This window comes from Pan troglodytes, chromosome 1, assembly GCF_028858775.2.
Source record: "Pan troglodytes isolate AG18354 chromosome 1, NHGRI_mPanTro3-v2.0_pri, whole genome shotgun sequence".
NCBI classification, from domain to species: domain Eukaryota; kingdom Metazoa; phylum Chordata; class Mammalia; order Primates; family Hominidae; genus Pan; species Pan troglodytes.
Window position 1 is genome coordinate 185,442,147 of NC_072398.2, and position 24,613 is coordinate 185,466,759.

General features: G+C 47.8%; 2 protein-coding genes across 7 annotated transcripts; one reads left to right on the forward strand and one right to left on the reverse strand.

The window, feature by feature from the left end:
- The first annotated feature begins 1,366 nt into the window (after positions 1-1,366).
- PRDX1 (peroxiredoxin 1) lies at positions 1,367-13,216 on the forward strand. Of its 5 annotated transcripts, none has more exons than XM_001156568.8 (6): positions 1,367-1,479; positions 5,174-5,290; positions 8,439-8,592; positions 9,252-9,374; positions 9,610-9,740; positions 12,852-13,216. In XM_001156568.8, the coding sequence occupies exons 2-6, from the start codon at positions 5,185-5,187 to the stop codon at positions 12,935-12,937; spliced, it is 600 nt and encodes a 199-aa protein (XP_001156568.1). In that variant the 5' UTR covers positions 1,367-1,479; positions 5,174-5,184; the 3' UTR covers positions 12,938-13,216. The 5 variants fall into 5 exon arrangements, with proteins under 5 accessions (XP_001156568.1, XP_003308110.1, XP_054538589.1 ...); XM_003308062.7 differs by lacking the exon at positions 1,367-1,479 and adding an exon at positions 2,313-2,428; XM_054682614.2 differs by lacking the exon at positions 1,367-1,479 and adding an exon at positions 2,485-2,618.
- MMACHC (metabolism of cobalamin associated C) lies at positions 13,212-24,242 on the reverse strand. Of its 2 annotated transcripts, none has more exons than XM_024345381.3 (4): positions 23,863-24,242; positions 16,725-16,970; positions 15,910-16,062; positions 13,212-15,476 (listed from the first exon to the last, which is right to left on the reverse strand). In XM_024345381.3, exons 2-4 carry the CDS (start codon positions 16,827-16,829, stop codon positions 15,057-15,059), a joined length of 678 nt encoding a protein of 225 aa, XP_024201149.1. In that variant the 5' UTR covers positions 16,830-16,970; positions 23,863-24,242; the 3' UTR covers positions 13,212-15,056. The 2 variants fall into 2 exon arrangements, with proteins under 2 accessions (XP_024201149.1, XP_524565.2); XM_524565.8 differs by having other exon boundaries at positions 16,725-16,919; positions 23,863-24,146.
- Between the last annotated feature and the right edge of the window lie 371 nt (positions 24,243-24,613).

Consider the following 24,613-nt stretch of genomic DNA (forward strand, 5'->3'; position numbering starts at 1 on the left):
GGCAAGAAAAGCGAAATTCCGTCTTAAAAAAAAAAATCTGAAGGCTTGAAACAGCTACACTGTGTTCTGGGTGTTATAAGTGTGAAGGATGGAAGAGTTATACTAATAGCAGCTAACATTTCTAATTTATAATAAGAACTAAGTACTGTACTGAACTACATAATCACAATAAAGTATTAATATTATTCCCATTTTACAGTTGAGAAAAGTAAGGTTTAATGAGTTTAAGACTTGCCCAAGTTCACAACTAAAATTACAGCGAGGAGTTTTTGTGTTTGTGTGTGTGGTTTTTTTTTGATGGGTTTTCCCATCAAAAAAAATGGTGTTTCTCCACGTTAGGCTGGTCTCGAACTCCTGACCTCAGGTGATCTGCCCTCCTCAGCCTCCCAAAGTGCTGGGATTACAGACATGAACCACCGCGCCCGGCCCTGACAGTGAGGAGTTTTAACTCAGTAAATTGACTACAGAGCCTCAGCTTTTATTTTATTTTTTTATTTTTCTTTTCTTTTTAAATTTTACTTTCTTTCTTTAGCCCCAGCTTTTAAATCACGAATAAGAGTGACATGATCAGACTTCAGAAAGATTTCCTTCAGCTGCAGTGGAAGGGATGGATAAGAGATAATGTTAATTGAAATGAGTGACTAAACTGACTAAACCATGTCACAGACACTTTTGTGGCTGTTTCTTCCCAAGAGGTTCTCAGGAGATTTTTAGTATTTATACATTTTCCTTGAAAAGTGGGGGTGGGAAAGATTGAGGCAAAGACTAGCTAATGCTCAGGAAATCTACGTTTTGTTTTTTGAGACGGAGTCTTGCTCTGTTGCCAGGCTGGAGTGCAGTTGTGCTCTTGGCTCACTGCAACCTCTGCCTCCGGGTTCAAGCGATTCCCCTGCCTCAGCCTCCCAAGTAGCTAGGACTACAGGCGCGCTACCACACTCGGCTAAGTTTTTGTATTTTAGCAGAGACAGGGTTTCACCATGTTGGCCAGGATGGTCTCGATCTCCTGACCTTATGATCCGCCCTCCTAGGTGGCCTAAATCTACATTTTTACATAAGATAAGGTGAATGTTTGAAGAAAAAGGGAATGGAGGAAGAAAACAATTATGTGGTGGACTCAGGGTAATCTAGTAGTAAGGTACTACTAGAAAGGTAGAAAGTAGTCTAGTAGAAAGGTAATCTAGTAGTGAACATTTATGGAATTTGTGGAATAGAGGCCAGGTGCGGTGGCTCGCGCTTATATTCCTAGCACTTTGGGAGGCCAAGGCGGGCGGATCACCTGAGGTCAGGCGTTGGAGACCAGCCTAGCCAACATGATGAAACCTCGTCTCTACTAAAAATACAAAAAATTAGCTGGGCGTGGTGGTGCGTGCCTGTAGTCCCAGACACTCCGGAGGTGAGGCGGGAGAATCGCTTGAGCCCGGGAGGTGGAGGTTGCAGTAAGCCAACACCGTGCCCCTGCACTACAGCCTGGGCGACAGGGTGAGTGAGACTCCGTCTCAAAAAAATGTGGAATAGAACAAACTTTAGTTTTAGGAACTAGACTTTATTTTTAGGAACTAGTTGCAATTGACACGTCCTTGTTTTATGGGAGGCTACATACTTTAAAGGTTTCCAGGGGAGCAAATAATTAATTATGATTTTGTGTATGTGTGTTTGTGGGGGGTAGTCATCAGGAAATGTCTGAGGCCTTTTGCCTTACCGTGTGGGTCTGGCTAATGTGTAATGTTTTGACTCAAGATTGTAAAGTCAAATTATTCATCCGGGGAGAGGATGGTCGTGTAACTGAGTCAGCCTCCCAAGATGAACTTTCCCTTTGGCGTAAGTTTAGGAGTCCTGATATTTTATTTTCCTTTACAACAGAAAGCAGCAACCCTGTAATTAAAGAGAACAATGAAGGAAGCTATCTAAGCCATGAGGATTACTGAGGATCTGCGCTGGGGTTAAGGCTGCGAACTTAAGAAATATTTGGATAGACAGTTCTCATGGCTTGGTGTGGTTAGACGTGGTCCTCCATGGGCAGCAGCTAAGACGCTTACTCCAGTTTGGGCATTGAGGGCACAGTGCGTAGTGGTCCTGGAAGTAAAGAGAATCCTGGTTTTCCGCAGAGATCTAGGATTAACCTAAGCGTTCGGGTTCGGGAGCGGCCACAAGGGCACCTCATTCCAACCTCAGCCATCCGCAACAGGGTGGGGTATTAGTATTTTTCCGCACCCGCCCCAACGAGGGAAAGCGCCGAGTCATTCTGGCGGGGCGCGCCGGGCGGGGCTCGGGCCACATCCCCCTCCTCTCTCTCCTCCTCCGGCACCCCCGTCCGTTCCGACTCTCGCGAGAGCCCTACTGGCTATAAAGGCAGCGCCCCGGGGAGCTCTTGCGCGTCTTGTTCTTGCCTGGTGTCGGTGGTTAGTTTCTGCGACTTGTGTTGGGACTGGTGAGTGTGGGCAGTGCGGCCCCTGCGGAGTGAGGCGCGGCGCGCCCTTCTTGCCTGTTGCCTCTTCCTCCTCCTGTCCGGGGCCCGCCCGCGCTCGGGTGGGGGTGCTGTGATGCGTGAGGCAGCCGGGGGAGGCCCGGAGTCCGAGACCGCTTGAGCGCTGCGCATACCCCTCTCGTGGGCCCCCCACGTAGGTGCGGGAACCTGGTTGAACCCCAAGGCTAGCGTGGACTCGAGTCGAGTCTTCCCCCGGCAACTCGAGCACGTGGCGCGGCGTCTGGGCGGGCTGGTGGTGGGGGTCTCCGAGACTAGCCTCCTGCCGGACGGGGTGGGTTCGGGAAGCTTCTGGAATGGACCTGTATCCGGACTCGTGACTGTAGAAGACAGCCTCTATGTATTTGGCTGTTCCGGGTCCTGAGCCTTGACTAGCTGCGGAGCTTCGGGTACCCTTTCCCCGTCTTTATTTTCCTGTACGTGGAATGGAGTTAGCGATGAGCCCAAATGTCCCCGCTGAAGCACTCTCTCTGCTGGTGCTTTCTCCAGTGCTGGGGAGGGACAGGGGGTACCTGAAGTGGGGTTTAGGGATGTGGCCCTCTACGCTGGGCAGATCCCCTGAAGGGGCCTGGCGCCGGCCTGAATCCCAGCAGCCTTTACCCCGAATTGGTTGGGTTTTGTACTTGGGGGCCACCTGGGAAAGAAGGATTGGACGAGAAGGCCATTTGGGGGCACCAAGTTGCAGCATGCCTTAGTTTTTGGTTTTTGTTTTTTGTCGTTAAAGGTGTTAAGGACTTTTTAAAAAACAGTTAAAAGTTTGCTAAGATCCATGCTTACAAAATTTCTTTTGCTTGTGGTATTGTGAACTAAGAACTTTGGGACTTGGAAAAGCTTTCAGACCGCGGCTTAGTGGGTTAAATCTCTGTTTTTTGAGCTAGAGTCTCGCTCTGTCGGCCAGGCTGGAGTGCAGTGGCGCGGTCTCGGCTTACTGCAACCTCTGTCTCCCGAACTCAAGCAATTCTCCTGCCTCAGCCTTAGGAGTAGCTGGGATTACAGGCTTGTGCCACCAAGCCCCGGCTAATTTTTGTATTTTTTTTTTTAGACGGAGTCTCGCTCTGTCGCCCAGGCTGGAGTGCAGTGGCCCGATCTCGGCTCACTGCAGCCTCCGCCTCCCGGGTTCACGCCATTCTCCTGCCTCAGCCTCCCGAGTAGCTGGGACTGCAGGCGCGTGCCACCACCCCCGGCTAATTTTTTGTATTTTTGTTAGAGATGGGGTTTCACTATGATGGCCAGGTTGGTCTCGAACTTCTGACCTCAGGTGATCTGCCTGCCTCGGCCTCCCAAAGTGCTGGGATTACAGGCTTGAGCCACAGCGCTTGGCCAAGATCTCAATACTAATCTTGGTGTTGATCTGGGTGAATCCAGCGCAACCTTCCTTTTCAGCAGTAAATTGATTCTTATACTTGTTTTCGCCCTGGGATATTAGCCCCAAAGTCAGGAACCCATTTGTGAAGGGAATTCTAGGGCTTACACAATACCTAAAGATTTGAAATTAAGCAGATGCCAATCAATATCTTGGTCTTGCCTCTTTTTTTTTTTTTTTTGAGACAGAGTCTCACTCTGTTGCCCAGGCTGGAGTGCAGTGGCGCGATCTCAGTTTACTGCAACCTCTGCCTCCCGGGTTCAAGCGATTCTCCTGCTTCAGCCTCCTGAGTAGTTGTGATTACAGGCATGCACCACCACGCCCGACTAATTTTTGTGTTTTTAGTAGAGACGGAGTTTCACCATGTTGGCCAGACTGGTCTCGAACTCCTGACCCGGTGATCCGCCCGCCTGAGCCTCTCAAAGTGCAGGGATTACAGGTGTGAGACACTGCGCCCAGTGGTCTTGCCTCTTAAAAGTTGGACTGACTGGAAGGGCGCGGTGGCTCACGCCTGTAATCCCAGCATTTTGGGAGACTGAGTTAGGCAATCATCTGAGGTGAGGAGTTTGAGACTAGCCTGACCAACATGGAGAAATCCCGTCTCTAATAGAAGTACAAAAAAATTAGCCGGGTGTGGTGGCCTGCGCCAGTAATCCCAGCTACTATGGAGGCTGAGGCAGGAGAATCACTTGAACCTGAGAGGTGGAGGTTGCAGTGAGCCGAGATAACGCCATTGCATTCCAGCCTGGGCCCCAAGAGCGAAACTCCGTCAAAAAAAACAAAAACAAAAACAAATAAAACAAGTTGAATTAGTTATAGGTTGTGTGCTGTCTTGGACAAAGCTACCTGGAGAAAAGTCAAATATGCTTCTGATGTTATGAAGGCAGGTGGAGGCACAGTGATGGGAAAGGTCAACGTGACTTTTGGGGAGCCAAACAAAAGTGTTTGTGGCATTGTGCATTTGGATTCTGGTTTGAGAGTCTTCATCTGCCTCTCTCTCTGCTTCTGTATAATGAATAAGATGCCACTGCACTAATTATGGTTCAGAAAGAATGAGAGGTTATCTCAGTATATAAAGAAATTGCCTTGCTGTTTTTAAATGAAAACAAAGGCTGAGATTCAGAGACTTGTTTCGTTCCAAAAGTTGGAAAGCTCAGACTGTGACCCTTGACTGCTGGCTGGAGCTTCTTACTAAAACAACATTTAATGTATTCAGGGACACTGGACAATGCCTTGATTGTTTACAGCTAAGTCTCTTTAAGTAGGTGAAGGCTGCTGGTTATGTAGAAAATTAAGGCTTGTTTCTAATTCATTTCTGTTATTTCTAGCTGATAGGAAGATGTCTTCAGGAAATGCTAAAATTGGGCACCCTGCCCCCAACTTCAAAGCCACAGCTGTTATGCCAGATGGTCAGTTTAAAGATATCAGCCTGTCTGACTACAAAGGTGAGAGAATTAACACTGGGCTCATTGAGATGGAGTTATTTTATATTCTAGGGGTGGCTTGTTAGATTTGTGTCAATGTTGTTTGACTGTAAAATGTTTTGTCTCCTAGGAAGAAGTATTTAGGTTGTTACCTTCATGTTGAAGTGGTGATTATCAAGTGATTACAGGGTATATATCCTAGGACCAAACCACTTCTGGAGAAACTACATGCTTCATTATGTCTGGACATACTAGCTCAATTATCTTTTCAGTATTCCTCGTCTATTTTCTTTCGTTATTTTTATTTTTGAGACAGGGTCTCATTCTGTCACCCAGGCTGGAGTGCAGTGGCGCAGTCATGGCTCACTGCAGCCTCTACCTCTCTGGGCTCAGGTGGTCCTCCTACCTCAGCCTCCCAAGTAGCTGGGACTGTAGGGGCATGCTGCCATGCCTGGCTAATTTTTGTACCTTTTTTTTTTTTTGAGATGGAGTTTTGCTCTTGTTGCCCAGGCTGGAGTGCAATGGCGCGATCTCGGCTCACCACAACCTCCACTGCCCAGGTTCAAGCAATTCTCCTGTCTCAGCCTCCCGAGTAGCTGGGATTACAGGCATGCGCCATCATGCCTGGCTAATTTTTTTTTGTATTTTTAGTAGAGATGGGGTTTCTCCATGGTGGTCAGGCTGGTCTCGAACTCCTGACCTCAGATGATCCGCCCACTTCGGCGTCCCAAAATGCTGGGATTACAGGCATGAGCCACCACGCCTGGCTTAATTTTTGTACTTTTTGTAGAGCTGGGCGCCATGTTGCCCAGGCTGGTCTCCAACTCCTGGGCTCAAGCCCTCTGCCTGCCCTAGCCTTTCAAAGTGCTGGGATAACAGGTGTGAGCCACTGCATCTGGCCCTCCTCTATTTTATTATTGGAGAAATACTCATTATCTCTTGTTATAAGAGACATTCTACATTTAAAGTCTCAGAGCTCACTCAAATCTCTGGAGCTGTGACACTGCTCGTCAGTTTGTTTGGGTCACGTATATATCACAGCTGTTAATATTAGGCTGAGGGCTAGGCACTTTCCCTTGCCTGTTTTGACCCCAGAGGAGAGTTGATATTACAGATGGAACAACTCTCCTTTCTGTTGTCATAGTTTTTTTTTTTTTTTTTTTTTTTTTGAGACGGAGTCTTGCTTTGTCGCCCAGGCTAGAGTGCAGTGGTGCGATCTCAGCTCACTGCAAGCTCCGCCTTCTGGGTTCATGCCATTCTCAGGCCTCAGCCTCCTGAGTAGCTGGGACTACAGGCGCCCGCAACCATGCTTGGCTAATTTTTTTGTATTTTTAGTAGAGACGGGGTTTCACCATGTTTGCTAGGATGGTCTCGATCTCCTGACCTTGTGATCCGCCTGCCTTGGCCTCCCAAAGTTCTGGGATTACAGGCGTGAGCCACTGCGCGCGGCCTCTGTTGTCATAGTTTCATGCAGACACTTGGCAAGTTCTGTTGAGGCTCCTCCTTTCTTTACCTTGTAGTCCCAGAGCAGCTCGATCTCCTGGGACAGTTGAGGATATAGATTCCTTAGAATGCTAACCTGAAACTCAGGTGTCAAGTGTCCTTTTCTCAGTGGTGTAGCATTAGTTCCTGGAGTTAGTTTTTGGTAGAACATTTGACTAGGTTTCCTGACATAATCACACTTTGTTCTTGGGGCTTCTCCCAGCAAACAAGATAAGTTGTACCATAGGGAGGTGACCTGGGCCCAGGGGTATAAGCAGGAGGTCTAGGAGGAGCTGCTCTCTGCCCTCCAGAGCTTGACCTGCTGAGGCCCCAAAGTGCTTGTTAGGCAAAGCCCTGGAGGGGTTGTTTAGATGAGTTAGTTTCCAGTGATACTGCAAAGTGGTAAATGTCAAAAAGGGCTGCTTGTTTGGCTTTTTTTTTTTTTTTTTTTTTTTTTGAGGTGGAATTTTGATCTTGTCGCACAGGCTGTAGTGCAGTGGCATGATCTCAGGTCACTGTGACCTCCATCTCCCCGGTTCAAGCGATTCTCCTGGCTCAGCCTCCCCAGTAGCTGAGATTTCAGGCCTCCGCTATCACACCCAGCTAATTTTTGTATTTTTAGTAGAGACACGTTTTACCATGTTGGTCAGCCTGGTCTTGAACTCCTGACCTCAGGTGATCCACCCACCTCGGCCTCCCAAACTGCCTCCCAAACTGCTGGGATTACAGACGTCAGCCACCATGCCACCACTCCCAGCCTGTTTGACTTTTCAAACATTGCTGCTACCTGGAAATGAGTGAATATTTGGAATTGTTCTAGTATTTAAGCCTGGTGGGTGTGGCGAGAAGGCTGCCTGGCCAGTTTGAAGATCTGTTATTTCAGTGGTTAATCCCAGTGACTTCATTAAAATTGCAGCTAGAAGTTCTGTTACTCACTAGTACTTTTGTCTTTTCTGTCTCTCTCTGTCTCCCTCTTTCTCTCTCTCTCTCTCTGTGTATATGTATATATATATTTCTGTTGTTTTGAGACAGTCTTGCTGTGTTGCCCAGGCTGGCCTCAAACTCCTGGGGTCAAGGGATCCTCCCACCTCAGCCTCCCAAGTAGCTGGGACTACAGACACGCACCACTGTGCCTGGCTTAAAATTTTTCCTGTCCTGTCAGGCACGTTAGGAACACATGTGATCACTTAAACTATGCTTCTTCCATTACTATGGTTCATCACGGGAGAAGTGCAAAGGCTCTGACTTCTTATTGGTGTCTTATCTCTACAGCAGAGGAGTACTGCAATTCAGCTTTCTCTGAGTATTGTTAAGCATTGGCATTAGGCCATGCTTATAAGTGCATCCTTGCTTTGCTATCTTTGGAGAACTTGGTGTTGGAGAACTTGGTGTTTATGTTAATTTTAGCCACTCAGAAAAGATCAAAATTAGACTGAACAGTGTTTACTCTGTATTGGTAGCTATGACATGGAGGCAGGAGAATAAAGTATGGGATTGGAAGTTTTTTTCATTCAGGTATTCCTAATGCACCAGGTTCTAAAAGTAGCTTCTAGGAGACATCTGTATTGAGCATCTTGGCAGTTAGTGGTTATTGTGTCAGCCATCAACTTGCTTCTTTTTGTATAGAAAAATATAAAGCAAGGAAGTCTGTGTCGAATGCTAACCATGACTCCGATTTTTCCCCCAGGAAAATATGTTGTGTTCTTCTTTTACCCTCTTGACTTCACCTTTGTGTGCCCTACGGAGATCATTGCTTTCAGTGATAGGGCAGAAGAATTTAAGAAACTCAACTGCCAAGTGATTGGTGCTTCTGTGGATTCTCACTTCTGTCATCTAGCATGGTAAATCTCTTGGTCTATTTGGCATGTGAACTTTTTTTTTTTTTTTTTTTTTTTTGAGATGGAGTCTCGCTTTGTCGCCCAGGCTGGAGTGCAGTGGTGTGATCTCCGCTCACTTCAAGCTCTGCCTCCCAGTTTCACGCCATTCTCCTGCCTCAGCCTCCTGAGTAGCTGGGACTACAGGCGCCTGCCACCATACCCGGCTAATTTTTTGTATTTTCAGTAGAGATGGTGTTTCACCGTGTTAGCCAGGATGGTCTTGATCTCCTGACCTCGTGATCTGCCCACCTCAGCCTCCCAAAGTGCTGGGATTACAGGTGTGAGCCACTGCACCTGGCTGGCATGTGAACTTTTAAAACAGCAACTGGGAAGCTTTGGCAATAGACTTTCAAGTATTGCCTTCTCATTGAAGGGAGTGCAAAGTCTGACTTCCTCTTATTGCTCTCATGACCTGGCAGCAGAGAAGAAGCAGCTTCAATTGCAGTTGAGTGTACCCTAGTGACCTACCTTAACTGTTCTCAGCATTCACTTTATTGCTGGAAAACGGGAAAAAAAACAGTCTTTTTGGAAAGTTAGGTTAGGAATATGGGAAAGGGGAAAGAGGAATGGGTACAGTTAAGTCAAGAGTTTGAATGTAACTGTATGTTTGCCTTTTGCCATAGGGTCAATACACCTAAGAAACAAGGAGGACTGGGACCCATGAACATTCCTTTGGTATCAGACCCGAAGCGCACCATTGCTCAGGATTATGGGGTCTTAAAGGCTGACGAAGGCATCTCGTTCAGGTATGTCATCAGGACAAGTATCCAGTTGGCTGAAAGCCTTTTATTTGGAGAGATCTAGAGCCCTGATCTGTAGAGACTCCTTGTCATTTCATTCCTTTATGCAGGGGCCTCCTCACTAAGGCCAGGCCAGTAGGAATGTGGAGACCAGTCCATTTCCTTCAGGCTTCAAGCCTCTGTATTCTAACAAAGCACATCTCTAAACCTGTATTACTTTTCCTTTCATCTCTTTTCCCAGGGGCCTTTTTATCATTGATGATAAGGGTATTCTTCGGCAGATCACTGTAAATGACCTCCCTGTTGGCCGCTCTGTGGATGAGACTTTGAGACTAGTTCAGGCCTTCCAGTTCACTGACAAACATGGGGAAGGTAAGCCATCTGTCTGATAACAGGACAACAGAGTGGTGGTATGAAGGGGTGGGTTGCCCCTCCACACCTGTGGGTGTTTCTCGTTAGGTGGAATGAGAGACTTGGAAAAAGACACGTAGACAAAGTATAGAGAAAGAAATAAGGGGGCCCAGGGGACCAGTGTTCAGCATACAGAGGATCCCGCCGGCCTCTGAGTTCCCTTAGTATTTATTGATCATTCTTGGGTGTTTCTCGGAGAGGGGGATGTGGCAGGGTCATAGGATAATAGTGGAGAGAAGGTCAGCAGATAAACACGTGAACAAAGGTCTCTGCATCATGAACAAGGTAAAGAATTAAGTGCTGTGCTTTAGATGTGCATACACATAAACATCTCAATGCCTTAAAGAGCAGTATTGCTGCCCGCATGTCCCACCTCCAGCTGTAAGGCGGTTTTCCCCTATCTCGGTAGATGGAACATACAATTGGGTTTTATACTGAGACATTCCATTGCCCAGGGACTGGCTGGAGACAGATACCTTCCTCTTGTCTCAACTGCAAAGAGGCGTTCCTTCCTCTTTTACTAATCCTCCTTAGCACAGGGTGTCAGGCCGGGGGACCCCGGTCAGGTCTTTCCCTTCCCACGAGGCCATATTTCAGACTATCACATGGGGAGAAACCTTGGACAATACCTGGGTTTCCTAGGCAGAGGTCCCTGTGGCCTTCCGCAGTGTTTGTGTCCCCGGATACTTGAGATTAGGGAGTGGTGATGACTCTTAAAACAAGCATGCTGCCTTCAAGCATTTGTTTAACAAAGCATATCTTGCACAGCCCTTAATCCATTTAACCCTGAGTTGACACAGCACATGTTTCAGGGAGCACAGGGTTGGGGGTAAGGTTACAGATTAACAGCATCTCAAGGCAGAAGAATTTTTCTTAGTACAGAACAAAATGGAGTCTCCTATGTCTACTTCTTTGTACACAGAGACAGTAACAATCTGATCTCTCTTTTCCCCACAGTGGTAGAATGGGAAAGATAGTAGGAACAGAAGCTGCCAAATAAGAAAATGGGTATCTCTCTTCATAAATTGAAGCCCCTGGATTACAGTGTGTTGTGAGGGTGAGGGTAATGGAAAAGCTTGGGAAGGAGAATATAAAGGCTTTTTATTCAAAGTATACATACTCCTCTCTTCTGTCCTGCTCATTTAGAATCAGTCACTCCCAAAGATCTAACTTACTGAATGTAGGATGATCTCACAGATGTATTAGGGCAAAACAAAATGGTTGGGAATCACGTCTAGAGATAAAGCATGCCATTTTTTAAATAACTTTATTGAGAGAAGAGGTTAATCCATATAGTTCATATTTTTATTTATTTATTTATTTATTTATTTATTTATTTATTTTTTGCAAGATGGAGTCTTGCTCTGTTGCCCAGGCTGGAGTCAGTGGCGCAGTCTTGGCTCACTGCAACCTCCGCCTCCCCTGAGCCATTGCACCCAGCCCAGACTAGCTTTCTAAGGCCTATTTCAGCTCTGATCTTGTGATTTAAAGGAAATGAAGTTATTAGAGTCTGGATTAGTGGTGTATGTTTGGGAAGACCCAAAGGTGCTAGCTTGGCTAGCACCAAGTAATCTTTTTACAGGGATTAGAGTCTGATTATATAGGGATCAGTGAGCACTGATAACCAAGAGGTACCCTTTGCAGAAGGATGTGTGGGCAGTTAGCCTGGACAGATGACACATGGCTCAGCTGACACCTGCTGAGACTGCCCCCTTGTGGGAGATGAGGTTCAGCATTAAGAAGGAGGCGGCAGTGGCAAAGTAGGCCCTTTAACTGGACTTTCCTAGGAACCTACATATAGGTTAGTCTCCTGAACCCAGGCTTTCATAACTCAGAAGCTTGCTTCTTCAGACTCTGTTGGTCTCTGCTGCTTCCCATCCCACTGGAACATGTACAGCCTCTTAAATAGGTACCATTTAAGAGCCAATGAATGCCAAACACTTTTTTTTTTTGAGACAGAGTCTTGTTTTGTCGCCCAGACTGGAGTGCAGTGGTGTGATCTCAGCTCACTGCAGCCTCCACCTCCTGGGTTCAAGTGATTCTCTTGCCTCAGCCTCCTGAGTAGCTAGGACTACAGAGGTCCACCACCACGCCCCACTATTTTTGTATAGTCCCAGCTACTCGGGAGGCTGAGGCAGGAGAATGGCATGAACCCGGGAGGCGGAGCTTGCAGTGAGCTGAGATCGCGCCACTGCACTCCAGCCTGGGCGACAATGTGAGACTGTCTCAAAAATTAGCCGGGTGTGGTGGTGGGTGCCTGTAATCCTAGCTATTTGGGAGGCTGATGCAGGAGAATCGCTTGAACCCGGGAGACTGAGGTTGCAGTGAGACGGAGGTGGAGATTGCGCCACCGTACTCCAGCCTGGGCAACAGAGGGAGACTCCATCTCAAAAAAAAAAAGAAAAGAAAAGAAAAAAGAAAAATAAGAGATTAGTCCCCTTGCCTCATTTTCTTCAGGCTAGCCTGAGGCACATTCTTAGGCATTGTCAGGAAAAGGTTGAAGGCTGTGCTTTCTGTATAAATCTATGAAAAATTTCAAACTCTGCCTTTTGCTTACCAAGGGGTAGATGGCAGTTACTTAATGAAACAAGCGGGGGCTTCTGTTAAGTTCTGGATCCTTTATAAGGTTCAGGCTATCCAGTTTGGTAGAGTTAGAAGAATGCTGAGAAGGCAGACTGAGTTTGCTGTCTTCAGAGCTCTGAAGGGCTGTCAGAAACAGTTTAGTGTTAAGGGTTTACATAGTCCTATGTGTGTCGTTTATTTAGCTTTTTTTTCCCCTTAAGGATTAGAGAGTGTTGGCAAATCATTTAAACTTTGCCTTTTTTTGTGGAAAATTTAAATTTCAAGTGCTACATGAATAAATTAGGCATGATAGTATCTTAAGGCTGTGGTGATGATTATATGTTTGTAAAATGGTTAGCTTATACTAAAAGGGTGAATGATCTTAGACTGATTGCAGGGGTAGGTTTCCTGGTATCTGAGTGTTCAGGTGCAGAACTGGTTTTGTCCATAGGAGAATGGTGGTGCATACCATTGAGAAGGTTATTAATTAGTGGTGCCTTTCTCTTGCAGTGTGCCCAGCTGGCTGGAAACCTGGCAGTGATACCATCAAGCCTGATGTCCAAAAGAGCAAAGAATATTTCTCCAAGCAGAAGTGAGCGCTGGGCTGTTATAGTGCCAGGCTGCGGTGGGCAGCCATGAGAACAAAACCTCTTCTGTATTTTTTTTTTTCCATTAGTAAAACACAAGACTTCAGATTCAGCCGAATTGTGGTGTCTTACAAGGCAGGCCTTTTCTACAGGGGGTGGAGAGACCAGCCTTTCTTCCTTTGGTAGGAATGGCCTGAGTTGGCGTTGTGGGCAGGCTACTGGTTTGTATGATGTATTAGTAGAGCAACCCATTAATCTTTTGTAGTTTGTATTAAACTTGAACTGAGACCTTGATGAGTCTTTATTTTAGGAAGCATATTATTAGCTTTTGATTTTAAGAGGAATTTACTCCTTGCTTTCCCTGTTTTGGGGAAAATGAGGAGAGCTGCCTCCAAATCAGGGAATTATATTGACACAGGTAGACATAGGGAATGGAACTGAATGAACCCAAGGTGTTACATTTTGTTTCACTACACATGAGGGAGAAGAATAAGCCCTGCTATAGTGTTGGCCAGAGCACTGCGACTGACGCCACAGGCTGGGTTACCAGTTAAAGTCTCAGTGTGACTACTTGGACACCTATTTTTGTTTAGACACACTATTCAAAGGGCTGCATGGGAACCAGAAGCTTGGCCTCTTCTGATAAATGCCTGGTACCTGCTATGTAAAAGAGCTGGAGGTTTGTGTTCCTTTTGAACTGACAGAGGAAAGAGGAAGACAAGGCTGGTGGCCTTGGGTAGGGCTTTCAGTAGTTGCACAGTACTGGGCAATTCTTAGCCTTCCCTTGGTTCTAGCCTTGATTAGAGATAGTCTTTTTTAGTGTCATTATGTTGCCCAGAGTGGTTCTGAATTCCTTGCCTCAGGCGGTCCTCCGCCTCAGCCTCCCAAAATGGTGGGATTACAAGTGAGCGCCACAGTGCCTGGCCAAAGCTCGTTTTGATCCTCATTCATATGTCATTGTCCTCAGAGAGGCTGTCAGCTGGGAAAAGTTATTCTCCTGGGCCCTTGAGGCCAAGGTAGATTCAGAACTGAGGATACTTCTGTGTATCATGTGATGCCATTCCAGCCACTTGTCTTCCTCAGCTACTCCCACCTGCCCACCCCTCTAGAACCGACTACACCCATGAGCAGCAGTACAGAATTCCCGGGGCCTTTGGTAATGGCCAACATACTGCTTACTATATGCCAGGTATTTTTCCAAAGTGCCTTACACGTGTTTATTCAGTCCCTACCTGAGGTAGGTACTTTTTTTTTTTTTTTTTTTGAGACAGAGTCTCACACTGTCACCCAGGCTAGAGTGCAGCCATGCAATCTCGGCTCACTGCAATCTCTGCCTCCCTGGTTCAAATGATTCTACTGCCTCAGCCTCCTGAGTAGCTGGGACTACAGGCCTGCGCTACCATGCCCGGCTAACTTTGCATTTTTAGTAGAGACGGGGTTTCACCGTATTGGCCAGGCTGGTCTCAAACTCGACCTCATGATCCACCTGCCTCGGCCTCCCAGAGTGCTGGGATTACAGGCGGGAGCCACCACACCCTGCTGCTAGGTACTCTTTAGAGGATATTTGCCCCTTAGGCCCTGTAACAACATCTTGGGGCACTGCTTAGAAATGGGAACAGATAGAGTCTTGGCTGGGTGCGGTGGCTCATTCCTGTAATCCCAGGACTTTTGGGAGGCCAAGATGGGTGGATCACGAGGTCAGGAGTTAAAGACCAGCCTGGCCAATATGATGAAACCCCATCTCTACTAAAAATACAAAAAATTAGCCAGGTGTAGTGGCAGGCACCTGACATCCCAGCTACTCAGGAGGCTGAGGCAGATAATTGCTTGAACCCAGGAGGCAGAGGTTGCAGTGAGTAGAGACTGCCACTGCACTCCAGCCTAGGTGACAGAGTAAGACTCTTGTCTAAAAAAAAAAAAAAAACTCATTTGAAGGCAGATGGGAATTTTGGTTCCCTGGCCTTTATCTTGGCCAAACCTAACTTCCTTGAGCCTTGTTACCTTCATGGAAGATCTCTACTATATTATCAAAAATAGTAATCTTGTACTCAAAACCTTTTGCTTTGCCAAAGCCAATTAAGTCCTAGCAAGTACCACCGTAAATCAGGGTCTACATGGGAGAAAGGTATCAAGGGCCAGGGGAGGCAGGTGGTGAGACCCTGGGGCTGAGCCAGCTCCGGGCTCTGCTGGGATTCCCAGGCTTCTTGGGGGCGGGTGTGGTAAAGGGAAGGTCCGGGGAGGGAGAACTAGGCTTCTCTGAGGGCTGAGCCAAGCCCAATAGGGCCAATCGTTGGGCAGGCGGAGTGGAGAAGTAGGCCTTCTGCTCTTCTGAGTAGCGCTCCTGGGGTGTCACAGCATCCCGGTAAGTCCAATCACGCCAGTGGAAATTGAAGCCTTCGAGTAGGACGATACGGTCAGCTCTTGTAGGTACACAGTCATGAGGTTTTCTGGGTGGCAGATCTGGCACCTCTATCCCTGGCAGCAGCACTACCCCTCGGATGGCAAACCAGCCCCCAAATCGGGGGTGTATGCACACACCTGATATGCGCTGGGGAGAGGGTGAAGAAAAGCAAGGTCATGGAGGTCCCCTTGGCACCAAGTCAACTGCCATCATTGCAAGCTAGGCCTGTTCACTTCCCACGCAGTGTACACTGACTCTACGTAAACCTCTGTCCTTTTCTTGGCAAACCCTTTCATAAACTATTCTGAGCACAAGGAAGGGCTGGGCTTCCTAGTCTCACCACTAGTCTTAACACTGCTGTGCCCCCTGTATCCTAAGACAGTTCTGCAGACTAAGTTTTCTGATCTCACGAGTACCCAGTTAGACAACCGCATGTGACAGGACTGCCTCCCATCCAGAACAAAGCTAATTTGTTCTGGGTTGTGTCACATCCATCCAGGGAAGGCTGAGGAATGTGGGACCTGGTAGGGAGAGGCCTTTACCAGTCTATCTCAGCCTCTATTTACATTTTCCCTCTCACCTGGTTCCCCCATGGGTCAGCCTCCACATCTTGTCGTTGGTAGTAGTAAGCAGCCCCTGCCACATGGGCTGCTGTCTGGGCCAGGATCTTGGGGCGTCGGTTGGGGTGCACCTCGTAGTCAGCAATGATTTCTATCTGCAGCTCTGGGAGGCTCTGGAACAGTGGACAAAATAGAGGGTACTGTCAGCATGAGGGGAGTTATGACCTTGTCCGAGGGAGCCCTAGTTTGTTTTGTGTGTGTGAACATGGTCCTGTCCTCAGAAGGGAAAACATGACCTTAACTTGGGAGGCTCCAGTGTGGACATAGTTATAGTTATTTCCAGAAGGGCACATGTTTGAAGGGAAATACATAACACCTGGTGTGAAGGAAGGCATGGTCAGCTTTGGGGAGATCCAGTGGGTATGTACATAGTTATGTGTGTATGTGAGTGTGTGTTGGGAGAATATTGTTCTGTCCTCAAAAGGACAGCATAAAGCTTGCAGGTCTAGGACAAAGCAATGCCTGGGGAATGTTGGACTCATTCCTATTCCACTTGGAGGCCAAGGAAAACCTGGTCTGAGGTTCATATAGTTGCCCATCAGTGTAGGGTGAGTGAGACTAATTTCACACTGGGGGACTGCTAGATGAGGGTGGTGGAACCTGGGTGTGTGAGAAGGCAGAATGAGGAAAGATCACAGAATGTCAAGCCTGGCTTTAGGGTATCATTTCACCTTTGAAGTGGCTCCTAGCCCTAGGTCTAGATCCTGCATTGAGTGTGGAGGAACTGGAGGCAGCTGTAGGTTTGGGAGCTGGGGGAAAACTGAGCCTTCCTCACCTCTCTAACACGGCCCAGATGGTAGGCCACACACTGGTCCACTGGGTCAGTCAGCATTCGGAGGTGGCAGCTCTGCAAGAAGGGCTTGAGGGCCCGGTCAAACATGGCAGGCGTGCTGAGTACCAGGAAGGCCAGGGTAGGTCCTGGCAGCGGTAGGTGGAAGGCTGGAGGCAAGAGTTCATTGTACCATGCCACCTGAAACAGAAAATTCAGGCCAGGCTGGAGAGGGCCAGTCTAGGCCTCAGCCTGGCCCACACCTTAACCTTCAGGCCTCACACTTTTGCCCCAGCCTCCATCTCACTCATTCAGTGAATTTTCACTGATGCTATGTGATGCATTTTTATGAGCAACTCAACTGAATTTGACAGGGAATTCACTATTTTTTGAGACAGAGTCTTGCTCTGTCACCCAGGCTGGAGTGCAGTGGCATGATCTTGGCCCACTGCAACTTTGGCCTCCCAGATTCAAGTGATTCTCATGCCTCAGCCTCCCGAGCAGCTGGGATTACGATGTGCACTACCACGCCTGGCTAGTTTTTGTATTTTTAGTAGAGACAGGGTTTCGCCATGTTGGCCAGGCTGGTCTCCGAACTCCTGGCCTCAGCTAGGACCCACCTGCCTCGGCCTTCCAAAGTGCTGGGATTATATAGGCGTGAGCCACCGAGCCTGGCCCAGGGAATTATTTTATTTATTGAAGGACTGACTGACAACAAATAATTTCAGGCCTCATCCAACTACAAATGAACCAATGAAAATGAAAAACCCCGCCAGGTGTGGTGACTCACAGCTATAATCCCAGCACTTTGGGAGGCCGAGGCAGGTGGATCACCTAAGGTCTGGAGTTTGAGACCAGCCTGGCCAACATGGTGAAACCCTGCCTGTACTAGAAATACAAAAATTAGACAAGCATGGTGGCACTCACCTGTAATCGCAGCTACTCAGGAGGCTGAGGCAGGAGAATTGCTTGAACCCGGTAGGCAGAGGTTGCAATGAGACAAGATCGTGCCACTGCACTCCAGCCTGGGCAACAGAGTGAGACCCCCGCCTCAAAAAATAATAATAAAAGAAAATTAAAAACCCAGGAACGAGGACCCACAGAGCAGAGTTCCTAAATCCACAACTGACTGAGGTGCATGAGGGCATAGGAACAGTCAAAGTGGCTGTCAACGCACTTGCCCTCCAAGTCCAACACCTTGAAGGCATTCTAAGACAAAAACAAGATCGGAGATTTCTCAAAGCAGAATCAACATATGATGCCATGACAGTTGTTCAGAAAAATATTGTTAATCTGGAGAAGCATGTTGCTGCAGCCAAGCCTGAGAGGGAGAAAGCCACCTGAACCCTCAATGCCGTTCATGCCACAGTCCAACTCATCCTCAAATGACACAAAACGATGTGGTTCCACCAGTCTCTTCCCAACCAGCACTTTATCCTTTTGATATGTCATCAGGGGAAACTATCAGTGGCAGCAAGCTATGTCTTCACTGAAGATCAAGGGGTTATAATAGATTAAAATTTTACTATATCCAGAGCATCTCCATACAGACAGATCAAAAGACGAGATCATAGTTCCAGGCTATATAACCCTAACTCTAGAGATGAATTTGGAGAGAACAGGCAGTTTTTTTTTTTTTTTTTTTTGAGACAGAGTCTCACTCTGTTGCCCAGGTTAGAGTGCAGTGGCGTGATCTAGGCTCACTGCAACCTCCGCCTCCCGGGTTCAAGTGATTCCCCTGCCTCAGCCTCCTGAGTAGCTGGGACTACAGGCACGTGCCACCACGCCCGGCTAATTTTTGTATTTTTAGTAGAGATGAGGTTTCACCATGTTGGCCAGGGTGGTCTCGATCTCCTGACCTCGTGATCCACCTGACTTGGCCTCCCAAAGTGCTGAGATTACAGGCATGAGCCACCGGGCCCAGACCAGGCAGTTTCTTAAAATATTGTTTTTAGGCTCGGCACGGTGGCTCATGCCTGCAATCCCAGCACTTTGGGAGGCTGAGGTAGGAGGACTGCTTGGGGCCAAGAGTTTTAGACCAGCCTGGGTAACAGAGTGAGAACCTGTCTTTATTATTTTATTTTATTTTATTTTATTTTTTGAGACGGATTCTCACTCTGTCGCCAGGCTGGAGTGCAATGGCGCAGCCTCGGCTTATTGCAATCTCCACCTCCCGGGTTCAAGTGATTTTCCTGTCTCAGCCTCCCAAGTTGCTGGGACTACAGGCGTGCATCACTACGCCCAGCTAATTTTTGTATTTTTTAGTAGAGATGGAGTTTCACCATGTTGGCCAGGATGGTCTCGATCTCTTGACCTCACGATCCACCTGCATCGGCCTCCCAAAGTGCTGGGATTACAGGCGTGAGTCACCACGCCAGGCGAGAACCTGTCTTTAAAAACAAAACGGCCCTTTTTTTTTTTTTTTTTTTTTAAATGTATACAGTCTCACTGTCGCCCTGGGGCTAGGGTGCAGTGGCATGATGTTCTCACTGCAACCTCTGCCTCCTGGGTCCAAGTGATTCTTGTGCCTCAGTCTCCCAAGTAGCAGGGATTAACAGGCGTGTGCTACCAGGCCTAGCTAATTTTTTGTATTTTTAGTAGAGATGGGGTTTTGCCATGTTGGCCAGGCTGGTCTCGAACTCCTGGCCTCAACTGATCTGCCCACCTTGGCCTCCCAAAGTGCTAGGATTACAGGCGTGAGCTTCCGTGCCAGGCCAAAAAAACCATTTTTATCAGTTAATGATGAACTGATGCTACCAAAGAGGCTAGAAACGTACTTAACCTCTGACTTGAGCCCATCAGGGGTTTTTCTGCTTCTTTTTTTTGAGACAGTCTTGCTTTGTCACCTAGGCTAGAGTGCAGTGAGGTGATCACAGCTCACTGCAGCCTCAACCTCCCTCCCTCAAGCAATCATCCCTCCTCAGCTTCCCGAGTGGCTGGGACCACAGGTGTGAGCCACCACACCTGGCTGGCTAATTAAAACAAAAAAATAATTTGTTGTAGAGACAGGGTCTCCCTATGTTGCCCAGGATGGGATTTTCCTGCTTTTGACAGACTTTCTTGTTACCACGGTCAACACCATATTAGTCTACAAACCCCTAACAGGAATCTTGTGTTTGGTTTCTTTTTTTTGAGATGGAATTTTGCTCTTGTTCCCCAGGCTGGAGTTTGTGGCGCGATCTTGGCTCACTGCAACCTCTGCCTCCTGGGTTCAAGTGATTCTTCTGCCTCAGCCTCCCGAGGAGCTGGGATTACAGGTGCCTGCCAGCAAACCTGGCTCATTTTCTGTATTTTTAGTTGAGATGGGGTTTCATCATGTTGGCGAGGCTGGTCTTGAACTCCTGACCTCAGATGATCCACCCGCCTCCGCCTCCCTAAAGTGCTGGGATTACAGGCTTGAGTCTTCGTGCCCGGCCAGCAAGCCTGTGTTTTTGAGGTTGACCAATCAGCAAAGCAAATATGTGATTAATGCAAACTTTATTTTCAGTTTTAGGACACACAGTATTTGCTTTTGTCCACTTGGCCTGGACATCCAAGAAATTGGATTCACCTGTAACACCATCTACACCCACATTCACGCACTGAACATGGAGAAGAGATGTCACAAGAAGCCCAAACCGAAGACCCATAACATAACCTGCAATGAACTTGCTAAATCACGTAGTTGTGGAGGTTTCTGCTGTTCACACAAAGTGCTATGTATATACCGGCATCACTTACTGGGGATTTCTGACTTATAGTGCAGAACACTTGACACAGGTCTACACAGGCTACCTGGGGTTGTGCATTAATGGGAGAGAGTGGGATGACCATTACTCGTTTGATTGTAGCTGGTTTTACTGCTGTAACAGATAAGTGAAGTCTGTGTCGGTGCTCAACTAATAATGTGACTGTTGTGGTTAGGTCTGTTCCCCCTCATGTCTATTATAGGTTCATGTATTATATGGCAGGGAACTTAGAATAGAGAGGCAGAAATCTCAGCTACTCAGGAGGCTGAGGCGGGAGAATCGCTTGAAGCTGGGAGCCAGAGGTTGCAGTGAGCCAAGATGATGCCATTGCACTCCAGCCGGGGCAACAGAGTGAGACTCCATCTCAAAAAAAAAAAAAAAAAAAAAAGGCAGAGAGTTAGAGAGTTATTATTATTATTATTTTTGAGATGGAGTTTCGCTCTTCTTCTTGCCCAGGCTAGAGTGCAATGGCGTGATCTCGACTCACCACAGCCTCCACCTCCTGGGCTCAAGCGATTCTCCTGCTTCAGCCTCCCGAGTAGCCGGGATTACAGGTGCACACCACCACGCCCACCTAATTTTGTATTTTTAGTAGAGACGGGATTTCACCATGTTAGCCAGGCTGGTCTTGAACCCCTGACCTCCAGTAATTTACCCACCTTGGCCTCCCAAAATGCTGGGATTATAGGTGAGAACCACCACGCCTGGCTGCAGAAAGTTCTAATAGGCAGAACCACTAAGAACAATAGAAATGACTGTACTATAGCTAGTGCAATGACAGGGTCAGATGAGGGTCCTCTGAAATTAGAAAAGGCTTCCTTGTGGCCGGGCATGGTGGCTCATGCCTGTAATTCCAGCACTTTGGGAGGCCAACGCAGGCAGATCACCTGAGGTCGGGAGTTCAAGACCAGCCTGACCAACATGGAGAAACTGTCTCTACTAAAAAAAATACAAAATTAGCCGGGTATGTTGGCACATGCCTGTAATCCTACCTACTCTGGAGGCTGAGGCAGGAGAATCACTTGAACCCAGGAGGCAGAGGTTGTGGTGAGCTGAGATCGCACCATTGCACTCCAGCCTGGGCAACAAGAGCGAAACTCCATCTCAAAAAAAAAAAAAAAAGAAAAGAAAAGGCTTCCTTGGATGCTAAGTCTTGAAGGCTAGAAAGTCAACTGGTCAACTGTCAGGTTGATGTAGGGAGGAGAATCTGGTGTGCATTTATTTATTATTTATATTTCACCAAAAAAGACATAAACTCACTGGTGTGTATTTTAAAAAGAGGTCACAGACTGAGTGCGGTGACTCATGCCTGTAATCCCAGTGCTTTGGGTGGCTGGCCGAAGCAGGAGGATCACTTGAGGCCAGGAGTTCAAGACCAGCCAGGGCAACAAAGTGAGACCCTGAGTGTTGGTGCATGCCTGGAGTCAGCTACTTGGGAGACTAAAGTGGGAGGATCACTCGAGCCCAGGAGTTTGAGGCTGCAGTGAGCTATGATTGCACCACTGCACTCCGGCCGGGAGGACAGAGTGAGACTTTGTCTCTAAATAAATAAAGAATAAAATAAACAAGTCACAGCATAAGCAAACACACTGGCAGAAAATTCCTGGGTATATTTGAGAATTGTCTAGTTTGGTGGAAGTGAAGGGTCTGTAGAGGGAATCAGAGGGAGAGAAGGCTGGAGAGATCAATAGGAGTGAGATTTTGATTGGCTTTGAATACCAATTTAAGGAATATGGATTTAATTTGGTGACAGTGAAGAGCCACTGAAGATTTAAGGAGTAAACTAGCATGATCATTTTTAGATCAAACTGGCTGCAGTGTGGAGGATGGACTGGAGGTAAAATTACAGCAAGGAGGTTATTACAGTAATCCAAGTGAGAAATGGTGGCCTGGACCACAGCATAGATGGGTGGAATACAAGGGAATGGATTTGGGAGATTCAGTAGACAGTCTTGTAGGTCTTGGTGGCTGATTGGATGTGGGGGGGGGCGGGTAGGGAGGTGAGAGGTAGGAGCCTAGGGTGACTGGCAGGGCTGCAGTTGGCTTTGTTCAGTACAAAAGCTCCTAATACCCAGGTCTACTCAACTTGCCAGATAGGCATTCTCACTCTCCCACACACCTGCCATCCACTGAAACGGTGTCTCAAAGAGTTAAAGGTCGATCTGCAACAAATAGCTTTTGTTTTCTCAAAAACCCAGTGTCATAATATTAGCTTCCAGCACATCAGGCATCAAGCCCTTTTACTTGGTAACACCACACCACTATCTCCACACCTTTGCTCAAGCTTTTTCTGATATTTGGGATGTACATAACCCTCCTTCCTTCCAATCTATCTTTTCATATATAGCTCAATTCCATTTTTTCTGGCAAGACCAGTCTCAAGCTAGACCCAACCTACTTCTCCCTCTATATCCTCTCCCAGGACTGCTGTGAGCCACTCAGCAGAAGGAATGGGAAGTGGGTAGTCTCTTAAGCATCAGGCAAAGGGCTCAAGCTGAGCTGATTTAGCTTTATAACTTAACTGCTCAGTGCACAGGGCACTGATGTGGGGAAATGTAACTGTGTAAATGGGGGTCGGGGTGCGGTGCTGAGACTGCTGTGCCAGGCAAGTGTACAAAGTTTCATTACCCAGCCCAGCACTGATGACTGGAAATATCATGAATTATCCTTCTGTTGGTAGAGGGAACAAACCAGCCAATTGTTTGCCAGTTCATCACCAGGAATGCCCTTCCTTCCTCAGCTGACCTAAATGATAGCTATGCAAACCTTCTAGGCTTTGCCCTCTCCTAAATCCTTTAGGAAGTTCCAAGGTGACTTTGCCTCACAGGTCCCTTTCTTCTTGTAAATTATATAGGTGACAATCTGAGCCACACACGCTACAGGTCATATGGTGTCTCCCGTTAACGAATCCGGCATTACATGGGGGTAAAAGGTTAAACATGCGACAACTTTTTTTTTTTTTTTGACACGGAGTTTCGCTCTTTGTTGCTCAGGCTGGACTGCAATGGCGCAATCTCGGCTCACTGCAACCTCCGTCTCATGGGTTCAAGCAATTGTCCTGCCTCAGCCTCCCGAGTAGCTGGGATTACAGGCATGCACCACCACGCCCGGCTAATTTTATATTTTTAGTAGAGATGGGGTTTCACCATGTTGGCCAGGCTGGTCTCGAACTCCTCACCTCAGGTGATCCGCCCGCCTCGGCCTCCCAAAGTGCTGGGATTACAGGCGTGAGCCACCATGCCCGGCCTCGACCACTACCTTTTTAACCCAAGCCCCCACTGAAACGCTGTCCCTGTTGTCACATGGACACTGGGCTGCAGGAACCCAGGAGGATCAGAGGCTCCCGAGGCCTCACGCCAGTTGCAACGAAGCCAATCATATATTTCGCCCTAGAACAGCAGGAGGGATAAACTAACCTGGAAGGGGTAAACCTCGAAGCCAAAAGGACATAGCGTGTCCTCGATCTTCTGCTTCAGCTCTGCGACTTTCGGCTCCATAGCGCACGTTACACGCTGAGCTTGCTGGGGAATGAAGTCTCAAGGACAATTGGGCCGTTACGTTTTGAGTCAGCTTCGACTCCATTTCCCAGGTAGGAAATGGGTCCAGTAGCGGGACCATATTGCCTATGCGCGATGCATCTTGGGATGCGTAGTTCGTTTCCTCCTTGGAGACAGCCACACGAAATCGGGAAGACTCAGTTTCCCGGCAAGCTACACGGTGGGGGTGTGCATGTACGTGTCTCTTCTAGAGAAAGGTAGTTCCACCGCCTCCATCGCCGGTTGTGTTCGCAAGAGGCGAACTCAGTTTCCCAGGTGGCGCTGCGGCAGCCAGTCCAAAGTCGGACTTTCAAAACCAACCCGAAGTTTTGAACCCGGCGGCGGCAGTTGTCACTGGCACAGGTTTGGCGTGGCGGCGCCAGTGTACTACTTCTGGGGAGGTCTCGACCAGGTTCTGGCACCTTCAATCCCCACCTGATATCTGCGTATCATCACGGTATCCCGCTTTTCCCCCAGTTCCCCAAGAGCGTCCTTCCTTTCCCTAGTCACAGGATCGCAGTTTTGGTCTGATAGCGCATCCACCTACCCCAGTGTTGCATCCCCACTTCCCTCTTTCCATCTAACGTGGTGGCCTTTCCTGGGGATACCTTGGGTATCCCCCGCTGGGAGA